We start from the raw sequence: 12,768 nt of genomic DNA, 5'->3' as shown, positions 1-12,768 counted from the left end.
ATTTTTCTCTTTCTTTGCAACGTCTTTCTCTTTTCTTCCATGAAATAAGAAGGCACCCTCTTTTCTTAACTTTTCCCTCCACATCTCTCAATCTTTCTTCTCTCATAAGGTCATCGAATCATTGCGTCATTTGATTTTTTCTTCCCTATTGTTTTGTCTTCTGACTTTTTTCTTCTTCCCCTTTTTGTTGCAATTTCCAGAAATTAGTGTTTTTGAAATAATAATAATAATATCAGGTTTGCTCACCTAAGGGGCAGTTTTAAGGGACTGTGAGGGATAAGTGAATCTCAACCACATGTATTAAATATAAAAACATAAATTATAACAATTTAAAACTGTGCATTTATTTTCAGCCGTCAGATTCACTTGTCCCTCACAATCCCTTAAAAACTGTCCATTAGGTGAGTAGATCTTATAATAATAATAAGAGATATGTATTCTTCTTTTCTATACTCCAATAGAGAATGAGAAAGAGATTACATATTGTACTTTTTTTTCTTTTTTCAAATGTGTTTGGTTATTCCTCAATACTATTGCATGTTTTGTCTATAATTTTGTTGAGTTTTGCAGTAGAGTTTGACAGTTTCATTGAAACATATTTTGTTTTCATTAGTTTGATTTCCACTAAAAAGGAAATTTCACTTTTCTTGTTGTACAACTGTGTTAATTCTCAATAAAAAAAATAGACATGGATTTTTATAGAACCAAATTGGACTTTTGAGAATTTAGAAACAAGGACTTTTTACGACACTTATTTGAGTTTACCAACAAGAATTAGGAGACTTATAAATAATTCTCGCCAGGGACTTAGAAAGATTCAAGACTGACCCTGCCTCCAAGGTTATGAAAAGGACATGAAGGACACCAATTCTACTTTCATCTTCAATTTTTCCATCAAAAAGTAATGATAGAGATCGAGTGCAGTACGTTGATGCATCATCAAATAAGTGTTGTACTCAATTGCAAATTTGCATGAAGGAGAATCATTCTATTTTAAAGATATTGCTCACTCCTTAGCAAAGGTCGTTCTTGCTTTAATTGGAGTTTTCTATGATTGCAATTTTGGTCATCATCAAGTTGCTTGTATTTTCAGTCGCCCTAAATATAAAGTATGGAATGAATATTCAGGGTAAAGTCGGTAAACTACACTTTGTGTTTTGAAGTGTGGTGGTAGCCTGGTAGGTGCTAAAATCATAGCTAAGATTCTAGAAGTTAAAGATAAAGGTGAAGAAAACATATCACTGTGATTTTTGCTATTACTCGTATTGCTGCTAACAGACTTTACAAGATGGAGAAATTTCTATTTTATACTAATAGAGAAGGCCTAACTAATTGACCGGCACATGTCCCTGCTCAAGATGAAGTCCTAATATATCATCAATCCTAACGGCAAATGGTGTTGTAATGAACATGTGCTGTAACTCTTGAGCCTAATTACAATCAGTTTAGATTCTTCCTAATATATATATATATAGGGTGCTAAATATTACAATCAGTATAGATTCTTACTAAAAAGGAACGTTTAACTCATATACTAACATTTTTTAGGAATAAGACTCTTAATTCTGCAGGACAATGAAGAAAGGAAGACACAGTATGAACGGGCACTATTGGTTTTGCTTAGCTTAGTTGGTTTCATTAGCTAGGGTTAATTGTCAGGATAAGAAAGATAAGACCAAGTCAAAATGTGACAATTAATGTCATCCAGAATAGTCTAGCATGTCCATGCATTCAGAATACAGTCATTCATTCCCACGTACCGGAGGGAGATCCGGGCCCGGGATAGAGACCAGTAGCGAATCGGTTCTATGGCATCTGAATATGTACGTTTCCCCCACAAATAGTAATTAAAAACTGAGGAACGTTAATTAAGGTTCGTGAATCAAATCAAAATGATAATGTCGATCATATCCGAAGATCAGTCAACAGAATATGATAGTTTCCCACTTTCCCCTCCGATAAGAAACTATCACCAAACCCATAGCTAGCCTTTTTCTTTGTCTGGGATCAACCCTAATTTTCAACCCTAACACTCCTGTTTTTACTTTCTTTAGTGCCTATATGTCCTCTTACCATTTTCTTAAGTGTATATACGGTACCCTTAAGAAGCTGCTTGCAAAAAAAAATAAGAAGCTGCTTGCAATACAACTTCAAAACTTCAGTGCCATTTAACTGACTATGAGTTCAATAATTGGCAATTTTAATTGATTCCGTATGTGTTACTTGTTGTTCTCTTTTCTTCTTTCTTTTTTTTTTTTAAGGAAAAAGAACCCCCAAACCCTAAAACTTATGCCTCTAAACTCCCAATTTCTTTGCTACTTTCTCTATAATTACGTTTGAAATTCAGCGTTTTACGGTTTAGAGTTTAGGTGATTAGGGGTTAGGGTTAAGGGTGAGGGGTTAAAGGATTAGAGTTAGGGTTTTAGGTTTTGTATTATGTCAGTTTTGTTGTTTTTTACATGTTAAGGATTTTTCAATAACAGCTAAAATTACATTTTATTGATTTTAGCTGGATATGGTATATTAAGTTGGATATTAATTCTAATCTATTTCTGAATCAAAGCGTTGAGAGTGCGCGATAGACTTCACATCACAGCTATATTTTAGTAATGAAGGAAAACAACCAACCACGACTCGAGTGTCCATCAGAATCTCATTATGTGGTCATTGTTTCTCAATTTCTTAGCTTTCAAAAGAGAGAAAGCTACATTTCCTACGGCAACCCAATTACAGAGACCCAAAATACCTACTCCAAAACGGAATGTCTCCGGCAAACAACTCACGCCACAGGTCCATCACCGGCAGTCGAAACCCACATCCCACTCCACTTAAGACCAAACTTTTCACAGAGGAAATCAATAAAGACAAATACAAACATACAATATACTCAAATCAGAAAATGCAAGAGATCTTCTAAGAAATGAGTCAGCAAATGAAAGAGGAACTTCTAAGAAATGAGGGAGAGAGATGCTACAATACCAGAGTCAAAAGGGGAGGGTGACCCAATGCCTACCTTCGACTCCATTACAGTCGGAAAGGCCCATTTCGCACAATAAAAACTTCACTGCTACATTGAGACTTTCGAAATCCGGCGACTCCAACAGTGTTTCAGTGTTTCACCGAGATCGCAGGACCACCTATTGAAGTTAAAATCTTGTTCACCCGGCCAAAGGTGGCGGACCCACTAATCCACTATCATTATTCAAACTGGAGATCGTACGGTGTTGATTCGTCCTAGTTTATTTCGTGGCTCACTTGGAAACCCACTTGCCGCCGTGTATATATATACCCGTGCGTCCCCAGCTTCCAAAGACCCCAATTTCTGAGTCCAAATTAAAGACCAATACTTTTCCAGCACCAACACGACCCACCGGATCGTCGTCATCAATGACGGACGCGGCGCTCTCTGAGGTCATTTTTGGAGCCCCCTTTCTCAACACGAACCCCGACGACCAGCCCACCGAATCGTCAGTAGTACTCGTAGTGGCCGGCCCAGCCTTCTTCGACATGAACGCCGGCGAACAACCCATACCCTGATACCCTCTTCCTTAGCAATGGCGAACCCGGAGCAATCTGAGTCCGAGGTGCTTTTCATCACCGCATATTCCAACCAACGACCTACCCGACCGTGGGGTCTCCCAGTGGCCGACTCTGAGGTATTTTTCTTTTATCTTTTTATTTCAGCTCCTTTCTTTGACTTCTCAATTGGCTAAGAAGGCAACGCGACGGATGCTCACAAGATATTAATTACTGTACAAAAATGTGTCGTCTTTTCTTTTTTCTTTGATAAGAAATTGTACAAGTAATTTTATGCCTTTTCCCTCGAATATCATTCCATTGAGAATATACCTTTCCCGTTGAGAATAGTTGCATCACGAGTTAAACCTAGCTAATTACCGTCAGTATTGATTCTTCCTAATATATAGGGTATTGAACCTAAAAGAAAGTTTAACTCATGCTAACATTTTTTTAGGAAAAAGTCTCTTGTCATATGAAACTCAAAATAATTAGTAAACAAATTCAATTTAGTAATGAACTTCACCATTGTGATTGAAAAAAAAAAAAAAAACTTGTAATAATTTGAGCAAAGTTGCTACTTGCTAGAATGTATCACCTCTTGCGGAAATGCGGTGCCGATACATTATGGCGCACTAGAACAATATATCGACCATGTATATTGTTGAATTTTGGAAAGAAAAGACCTTGTATATTGCATGCTCCAACGATATATCAACCTTGTATATTGCGCGCTTGGACAATACTCTACTGCTATAACTTGATTATCGACTCACCTACCATATTTCTTTCATTTTCCATAAAGGTGAGTCTTAATTCTCCAGGACTATGAAGAAGGAAAGACACGGCTGGAATGGGTATTGGGTTGATTAGTAAGTTGGCTTGAAGGATAAGCGGGATCGAGTCAAACTGTGACGACGTCATACAGAAATAGTCAGGCATTCCGGTTTCAGACAGGGATAGAGACTATTAGCCAATCAGTTCGCTTGCATTCGAATATGTTCACCCCACTAATAGTAATTAGGGGATCTGATCTGGATCTACTGAAAACAATGCCAAACCCATATCCTAATAGGTTCTATTACCAAACCCCTATCCTTTTAATTGGTTTGGGTGGTAAGGCTCAATTTGCAAAAAAAAAAACCTTAATTTTGAACCCTAATATTTTTTTTTAACCATCATTTTTATTTGTTTGGATATAGGGCTCATTTTTATTCCTTTTTTGCTTGCTTCGATCGCATGTATATCCTCCTTTCTTTTCTTCATGCTATGCAAATGCTTTCGTTGTATGCCAGTACAACTTTAGTGCCATGCCTATAGAAGTAAGCTGATAACCAACGATGAGTTCATTAATTAGTAATTTCATTGAATATTCCAACTGTGTTATTTTTCTATTCTACTCTTTTCTTTTCTTATTTTGGAAAAAAGAGAATTGCATCCCAATCGGAAGGTTTACAACATATATAAGTACATCGGATGACCTAACCAAGATGTATCCACTACGGCAGTCACTACCCGGCCAACCACAAAATCCAGAAAACTTGTTGATGAGAGAGTCTTCACTCTTCACATCGCAGCTATATTGTAGTAATAAGACTAATAGCCAACTACGACTTGAGTGTCCTATCAGAATCTCATCATACGGTCCCTGTTTCTCAGCAGAAAGCAAAATTTCCGACGCCCAAGACCCAAAACGGAAAGTCTCCGGTAAACAACTCACGCCACTAAAGTCGACCCAACCTTTCGTTGTTTCACAGCCGATCCATGCAAACACAACCTCCTTCACCGGTAGTCGAGACCCACATCCCACTCCACTAAAGACCATGTCTTTCACAGAGGAAATCACGAAAGACAAATACAAACATGGGATATACTAACTTACTAAGAAGTATTCTGTCCCAATTGCTTAATATTATGCAATTTTTCTTTCTCAAACAAATAAGACTCAAGGGTCGAAGAGGGAGGGTGACCCAATGCCTGCCCTCGCCTCTATCCCCGTCAGTGGGGAAAAACCCAGACTCCACCACATTCGGAAAAAACCCATTTCGCACAATCCTCCCCTCGACTCCATAACAGTCTGTAAAACCCATTTCCCACAATAACAACTTTCACTGTTACATAGAGACTTCGAAATCCGGCGACTCCATCAGTATTGGAAAACCGCTTTCCCAAAACAAGGCACGGTTATACAGAGGTCGACGACCTTCGAAAACATGTACACCGGCCAAAGGTGGCGGAACCACTGTTGAACCAGTGGGGACCCATACTTGATTATTGAAATATATTATATCACCATTAAAAAAATGGACATCTGTACGGTGTTCATTTGTGGTAGTTCTGTTTCGTGGCTTAATTGACAACCCATTTGCGCAGGGCCTGCCTTCTCAGTATACTACAACGACGGACCCCGGCGCTCTCTGAGGTGCCTTCCTCCCGGCGAGCAACCCACCGAATCGTCCGTAGTACTTGTAGCGGCCTGCCGAGCCTTCTTCGACATGAACGCAGGCGAACAACCCAGCCGTTCGTGGTCACTCCCGGCCTCGGCAGTATCGGAGGTACCCCTTTTTATTCTTTATTCAACTACTCCTATCTTTGACTACTTGTGTAAGAAGGAAATCATGATCTTGGATTCTCTGCTAGAGAACACAATGCTAGGATGGTTCATAATGTTTCTGGGCTGGTGGGCTACCTCCCCGTCCAGATACGCTCTGTTCAAAAAAAGAAAACGGAATTCTACGATCATGAGAAGAGCTGGTCAAGTCATTTGAATGAAATCGGATTGACTGAAAATAAAACTGCATGTTGTTAAGCCCAACTTCCAGTCTTCCACACAGAGTCACAGACCCAGTAGATCTCTCCTTATTCATCCATCTCTCCTTCCTTGTCTGTGAAATGAGATCCATACGTACTGCCTTAACCCTTATTCCGTTGTGCTGCCGCTTTTGTTAATCCATTTTCTTTCAGAAAAACACCGGCCCTGTGTAGCCAAAGGGCCGGAGCCAAAGCGGCGAGGCTCAAAGAAACTAAACCAATGATGCAATCATGGTCCTAAATCTTTGATACTAGCAGTAAAATAAATTGGATGTTAATTAAATTGAACTGATAGTTGGAAGAGTTTTCGTTTCTCCTTGGTAAAGAGAGAGAGAGAGAGACGACGACGACGACAAAAAGAAGAGAGATGGATCTGCTTATTACACAATGCAGATCTTAGTATGATGTTTTCTAGCAGAGAATCCAAGTCCACATAAACATTAAATTACTGCAGAAAATTGACATCCTTCTTTGATATGAAAATTGTAAATGCCGTTGATAGTTACTTCCTTTTTCCTCGAATAGCTCTGTTGGCTGGTTAGTGCATGTTTTCCTCCATTCTACCAAGAAAAAATGAACTTTTTCCTGTGGTTGCTATTTCTTAATTAACCGATGTCTGACCTATAATGCAGCGTGGGCTTAACCCCAATGTCAGACCTCTTAACTACTACAAGAATCAGATATATGTCCGAGGACTACCATACTCGATGACTGATGGTGAGATTCCAAATGTTGTTTTGTGTTTTTGTTTTAGAATTCCAAATGTTCGATCGTGTTTGCTTAGGGTAACTCTGTGCATGTTATGATGCAGCACAACTCGAAGCAATCTTCCGCGCTAGATTTGGTGCAGGTGTAGTGAACGTGAAAGTTTGGCTCAATAAGTACGGGATCACTATACAGTGTGGCCATGTCACTTTTGGATCGCGTAGCTTGGTGGAAGAGGCGGTGGCGCTGGGCGACTGGCAAGGGATCAGAATCGAAAGGCATAGACCTCAGTTCCCGAAAACACTGTTACGAGCATTGCGAGTGAGTTCTGAGGATCCCAATTCGCAGCTTTATGTGGCCCAAGCGAAGACTGAGCTGGACAGTTGGAGAAAGATTTATGTCGAGTGGCAGCAAAGCATGCTGGCAGAGAGGCTCCGCTTGACCCTATCGACTTCTTACTCCTTGTTCTAGTTTCGTTCTGGTAAAGTTTAGCAGTACTTACTGGGTACGTAACTACGTATACTTTGCTGGATAATACGTACTCCTTTAGTTTACTTAATAATGGAAGCTAGCCGGGGATGGACTCTAGTTACTTTATTCAAAGTTTGTATAATATGCTGACTCTTATACAGTACTCTGGATCCTAATTTCTGGAGTGTCATGGCTGCCAGAAATTCAGACGTGAAATAATCTGCTCTAATGCCATGCATGATAAGTTTTTGATAATAATGAAAGTAGATGAAGATCTAACAAGAACTAAGCAACGAAAACGGAGAAGAAGAAAATTAACTATACTGATATTTTCTCTGGTAATTTTACAAGGCTAAGATGCTTAACACTAATTTATACTGACTCGATCTGTGCTAATTAACCATCAGCTGTGATTATCATCATCATCCTCTAATTGCAGATGACTGACACGTGTCCCATCCACAGGTTTCAGAATATTCTTCTTGTAACTGAATCTTTTAATACATAAATCCCAACAGCTGAAGATTCCTCCTTTTCTTCTGCACAGACACGTGTTCTTTCAACCAGAGATAGCTGACCTTCGAGTTGACTTTGAAACTCTTCAATTACCTTTACACCCTATATGATCGCTACGTACTAAAAACTTCAACTTTCTTTTATTTCCAAAGAAAAAATTCCCCACCTCAACCCGCAGCCTCATGCCCTCATCTCCATAAACGAGCTTCCCACGCCGTCGAGCTCTCCACCGCGGCCGACTGCTCCGCCCAATATCAAAGCCCGATTCTTCTGTTTGTTTCTCCTCTCTCTCATTGGTAGCAAAGAATCCAAGAGTTCCGGGCTGAAAACCCAATCTGATTGAGGCCAATAATCCAGAGTTTGCTATGGGTGATTGGTGATAAATCTGCAATTCATACTTGGGTTTAATATGAAAGTTGAAAATTTATTTTGAAATTTGTCGATATACTGTAGGTGGACTTATGTGAATTTAATGTTCCAGGTTCGGAAATGATACACCTTGAAATTTCAAGCTTTTTCTTCATTTGGATTTCAAAGGCCAAGAGTCTAGAACATTGAAACACTGAGCCTTATTGCTTCCTTGAATTAGTTTGACATAATGAAAGTAATCAGTTCCAACATCTGAACTTCCACATAAAATTTATATCAATACCCATCATTTTCTTACACCAGCATCTTAATGGAATAACATACACGAGTACACATCTATAAGATTTATATATGATATAGCTAATCTAGGTCAATGAGGAGGAGGAAGGGTTGGGGCAATGTTGCCGATTGAATTACTGTACAAGTCGCCGTAACAAGCCCCCAATTATGGAACATAAAACAAGATACAAGTACATACAATGTGTACAACACGACACAAAGGTCGGCCAAACAATTGAATTAACCGAATATTTGCCCCGAAGGAAATGCAAAACTCCATCAGATAACAAGCTATTTTCCGAGAAAAAAAGGGAGAAGCAGAGCTTGCATCGTCAACATTGTGATTGCTTATGGGATGACTGATGAGCTCTTTTCCTTGAGCAGATGAGGTTACCTCCGTAACTTGAGTTTCTGCAGAATGTTTTTTCATGCTCATCAGTGAGATATAAAATCAAGCTAATCAAGACATTCTTTAACCAGTAAAATTGTACTTACAAATCATCCTCCTGCATTTTACTTCTGGATGACTTCTGTGATCTAGAACCCTGTCAAATAGGAGTTACTTTAGAAGTACTTACACCTAATTACAGAAACAATGCACAGCTAAATCAGATAAAAGTGACAGTGAGGTCAAATTCCACAGCAAAAAGGGGGCACATGTTTGGCAAGCATAAGAACAATGTCCTAGTACTACTACGGTCACCAGATGTTTTTATGCAGAATAAAACAGGAGGCATCCTAATAAGAATGCAAGAAAACTCCTATTTATGTAGGTGTTGGCACAAGCTCAGAACTTAAAGTTTATTTTATCTATTAGGATTGCAATTTAGTGGAAAACTGTCTACTGTAGCAAGTATATGGTTGTAAAAGTAAAGTTCAGGAGTACCCAACGCCTCATGTTGAATTTCATTCTACAAACCCATTTAGACCAGAGAAAATGTCACCCCTCAGAAATATTGTAGCCTCTACAATGGTGGTCAATAGACTCAATACCCTCCAAGGTAGTGAAGATGACATGAAAGACACCATTCTACATCCATCTACAATTGTTTTCATCAACAAAGAATGACAGACGGGTTTTCACTCAGATTGCCGGTACCTGAATATAGTTAAAATAAACTTTTCAAGGTAACTGGGACACCATCGATATCTTTCATCCTCACAACTATATTAGGAGAGTATTTTTATCTGTCACAGTACACTGGTATCTAGTCCTATGATGAACATAATCATCAGCCAGAAGATCCAACTGATGGGTCACCCATTGATGGTAGGTTTCAGACTAATTGAATGGGTAGATCACTAACTAGACCTGCTCGTATATACATAAAAAATAAATAATAAAAAAAGGGCCAATTTGTGTTTCCGAAAACAGAAATCCTGAGCAAAAAATGCATTAATTCGTAAAGAACCCAAAGCTTTAAACATGGTCATATTAGCAGATATTTATAAGCAATCAATACGATATTCTTAGATAGAATACTGACAGGCTGATATAGTTCCTTCCTGCTTCTGCCATAGACCTCCAGATATTCTTCATAAGACTGCAGTAACAGGGTATGAAAAGACAACTATCAGCGCAAAATTATTGAAAATAACCCAAATAAGAATAAATAACAAGAAACCTTGGCAGGCATTTTCACTCAAGCATGCAAGACAACTCAACTCTTGTTAAGCCATAGTGAGCTAAGTCAGATTCTTTAACTTCCAAAACACAATACAGAGAGAGAATTTTCTAACATCCAGCAAAGTCATAAACTACAGTGGTTTTAACAAGATAATGATATCAGCCATTGCCTTTCACATATGAAGGTTTTCAAACAACACTTGAGGTACTAAATTACTAAATAAATGGAAGGGAAAGTCAAGAAATGAAGATAGAACAAGATACCATTTCAAGAAAATCATCCTCAGTCAGAACACTAGCTGGCCGGCTATCTGCAGATAAACCCCAAAATCAAATTGAGATGTCAAATGCCTGTGCACTCATATAATAGATCAGTACTCAATAATGTGAGAAGTTTGGCCCTTGTAACTTTTGATTTCACAGAGTTGACAGACAAGGAAGAATAATACCAGTAGATTTCTGATTCGCTAGATGAAATCTCTTTGTTTCAGGCTGTTGTTGATAAAGCATGGAAGGATAGAGCATGGGAGTTTGTGACCACGAGAGATGCACTGGCATATTATACTCTTTTTCCCCTACCGAACATGGAGGCTCTACGCAGGGCCTTTTTGAGGGAAAATCATCCATGAGATTACTATTTCAGAATATAACTGTAACTAAAAGGGCCATGAATAATTCAAAAAGAAATATATTATCTTCTTCCCCTACTGAACATGGAGGCTCTACGCAGGGCCTTTTTGAAGGAAAATCATCCATGTGATTACTATTTCAGAATATAACTGTAACTAAAAGGGCCATGAATAATTCAAAAAGAAATATATTATCTTCCGGTTTTAAAAGGTATTACCTATTCAGGCCGTTTAGATCATCATGCCTATCAAGAAGCTCACAGAGAGCTTCTCCAACATCTGGAGACAACTCCTGGAATAGTATACAAAATTTAGAGTCATGTTTTAGAACATTCTTCCGAGAAGCCAATGCAACTAAAAGTTAAGCAGACGCATGTAAATAATAAGATAAAAGAACCTGGCAGTCTCTGCTAATTTTAACAGGTTTGTACTCATTCAATGGATTCTTGAGATGAAGAGTTTGTTGGAAAGGCAGATCATTTAACCGCAGCCATTTGACCTTAAAACTGCGTCCCCAGGGATTACTTCTACTAGTTCCTTGACTCCATACATTGTCTCGCCTCCATCCAACAGAAGACATCATTTGTGCATACCCTTGGAAGAAACCACTCATGTTGACACTGAATATTAAAATTACTTTACCAGAATTCTGCAATACAACAATATGCTTCTATATAAAGTATCTACATTTGGGAAAACAAAGCATCATGAGACTGAAACATGGACCATCTTACATGAAAAGCGTCTTCCAAAATTGGTTCATTCATCACTTGAGTAGCCCAAATTCCTTTCTCAATCGATAGTTGGATATTCTCATGAGACAAACTCTTGATGATGAAATATCGTGTACCATACAATTTACCCTTTTTCCTTGCAGGTGAATCCCCAACATGATCATGAGAGTGCCCCACTTCATCTGATCTACATGGATCTGTAAGGATTATAGTGATTGTCAAGATGGTCAAGGTTCACAAGTCTTACGAGTAAGCAAGGCAACAGATGTGGCTACTAAGGCTGACACGTGTGATGATAAGACTGGTTATCAAGAATTAGTTACTATAACTAATTAGCAGTTTGTTAGAGTAAAACAGAATTTGTTAAGCCTAATTCTATATAAAGGCTATGTAAGAATCCCGTGTACTACTTTTTCAATATCAGTCACTATTCTTCATCTTCTTCACTCTCTTTCTCTCTCTTACTTCTCTACAAACTCCAGATCTTACATTTTCAGCATGGTATCAAGAGCCATGGATCGATCTTTCTAAGATTTTAGATCTTCAATTTCATTTGTTCTGAGCCTTCAATTTCATTTCAGCTTCTCTGTTCCTAACAATTTCTTCTTCAATCTCTCAATCTTTTCCTCTTCGATCTCTCAATCTTTCTTCTCCGATCTTATCAAGATTCAAGTTTTTTGTTCTTGAGCAACAATGGTGGCTACTGCTGTGACTCTTCTTGCTAATCTCTCAAGCATCGTCTCGGTCAAACTCGATGACAACAACTATCCCACATGGCATTTTCAGCTGTATTCTCTGCTTCGTGGTCATGGCCTTCTCAAGTTTGTGGATGGTACTGTTTCTTGTCCATCACAATATATCATATCTGATGATGGATCTCTAACCTCAACTCCATCTGAGGACTATGAAGATTGGCTTGAGCAAGATTGGAATTTGGTATCTTTGCTCACTGCAACTCTCTCTCCTGAGGCTCTTTCTCATGTTGTAGGCTGTAATTCAGCTTTGGAGGTATGGACTACACTCAAAGATCGTTATGCTACTGTTTCTAGGGCTAATGTTGTTCAGTTGAAATCTAATTTGCAATCCATAGAGAAAGGGTCTGACAGTGTTG

The 12,768-nt window shown here is 38.7% G+C and overlaps 2 protein-coding genes across 4 annotated transcripts; one reads left to right on the top strand and one right to left on the bottom strand.

Annotated features, from left to right (window-relative positions):
• The first annotated feature begins 3,327 nt into the window (after positions 1–3,327).
• LOC112180627 lies at positions 3,328–8,002 on the top strand. 2 transcript variants are annotated; one of them, XM_040512037.1, is made up of 5 exons: positions 3,328–3,656; positions 5,890–6,071; positions 6,960–7,044; positions 7,139–7,537; positions 7,943–8,002. In XM_040512037.1, the coding sequence occupies exons 2-4, from the start codon at positions 6,012–6,014 to the stop codon at positions 7,501–7,503; spliced, it is 510 nt and encodes a 169-aa protein (XP_040367971.1). In that variant the 5' UTR covers positions 3,328–3,656; positions 5,890–6,011; the 3' UTR covers positions 7,504–7,537; positions 7,943–8,002. The 2 variants fall into 2 exon arrangements, with proteins under 2 accessions (XP_040367971.1, XP_024174952.1); XM_024319184.2 differs by lacking the exon at positions 7,943–8,002 and having other exon boundaries at positions 7,139–7,695.
• A 613-nt stretch (positions 8,003–8,615) lies between these two features.
• LOC112175447 (YTH domain-containing protein 1) lies at positions 8,616–11,849 on the bottom strand. 2 transcript variants are annotated; one of them, XM_024313127.2, is made up of 8 exons: positions 11,658–11,849; positions 11,321–11,572; positions 11,142–11,215; positions 10,744–10,898; positions 10,559–10,605; positions 10,155–10,211; positions 9,163–9,212; positions 8,616–9,078 (listed from the first exon to the last, which is right to left on the bottom strand). In XM_024313127.2, exons 1-8 carry the CDS (start codon positions 11,688–11,690, stop codon positions 9,000–9,002), a joined length of 747 nt encoding a protein of 248 aa, XP_024168895.1. In that variant the 5' UTR covers positions 11,691–11,849; the 3' UTR covers positions 8,616–8,999. The 2 variants fall into 2 exon arrangements, 1 of the variants encoding a protein (XP_024168895.1); XR_005803275.1 differs by having other exon boundaries at positions 9,026–9,078; positions 9,163–9,247; positions 11,658–11,841.
• Between the last annotated feature and the right edge of the window lie 919 nt (positions 11,850–12,768).

The sequence above is a fragment of the Rosa chinensis genome, chromosome 7 (genome assembly GCF_002994745.2).
Source record: "Rosa chinensis cultivar Old Blush chromosome 7, RchiOBHm-V2, whole genome shotgun sequence".
Taxonomy (NCBI): Eukaryota; Viridiplantae; Streptophyta; class Magnoliopsida; order Rosales; family Rosaceae; genus Rosa; species Rosa chinensis.
The sequence above is the reverse complement of the archived record's forward strand: the minus strand, read 5'-3'. Positions and strand labels throughout refer to the sequence as shown.

Bases quoted from the DNA above. Each gene is read 5' to 3' on its own strand.
- LOC112175447 (XM_024313127.2), bottom strand. From the start codon at position 11,690: ATGAATGAACCAATTTTGGAAGACGCTTTTCAT. The intron at 11,573-11,657 runs GTAAGATGGTCC...GTTGTATTGCAG, and splicing joins TTTTGGAAGACGCTTTTCAT to AATTCTGGTAAAGTAATTTT. The intron at 11,216-11,320 runs GTTCTTTTATCT...ATACTATTCCAG, and splicing joins AAATTAGCAGAGACTGCCAG to GAGTTGTCTCCAGATGTTGG.
- LOC112180627 (XM_040512037.1), top strand. From the start codon at position 6,012: ATGAACGCAGGCGAACAACCCAGCCGTTCGTGGTCACTCCCGGCCTCG. The intron at 6,072-6,959 runs GTACCCCTTTTT...CCTATAATGCAG, and splicing joins CGGCCTCGGCAGTATCGGAG to CGTGGGCTTAACCCCAATGT. The intron at 7,045-7,138 runs GTGAGATTCCAA...GTTATGATGCAG, and splicing joins ACCATACTCGATGACTGATG to CACAACTCGAAGCAATCTTC.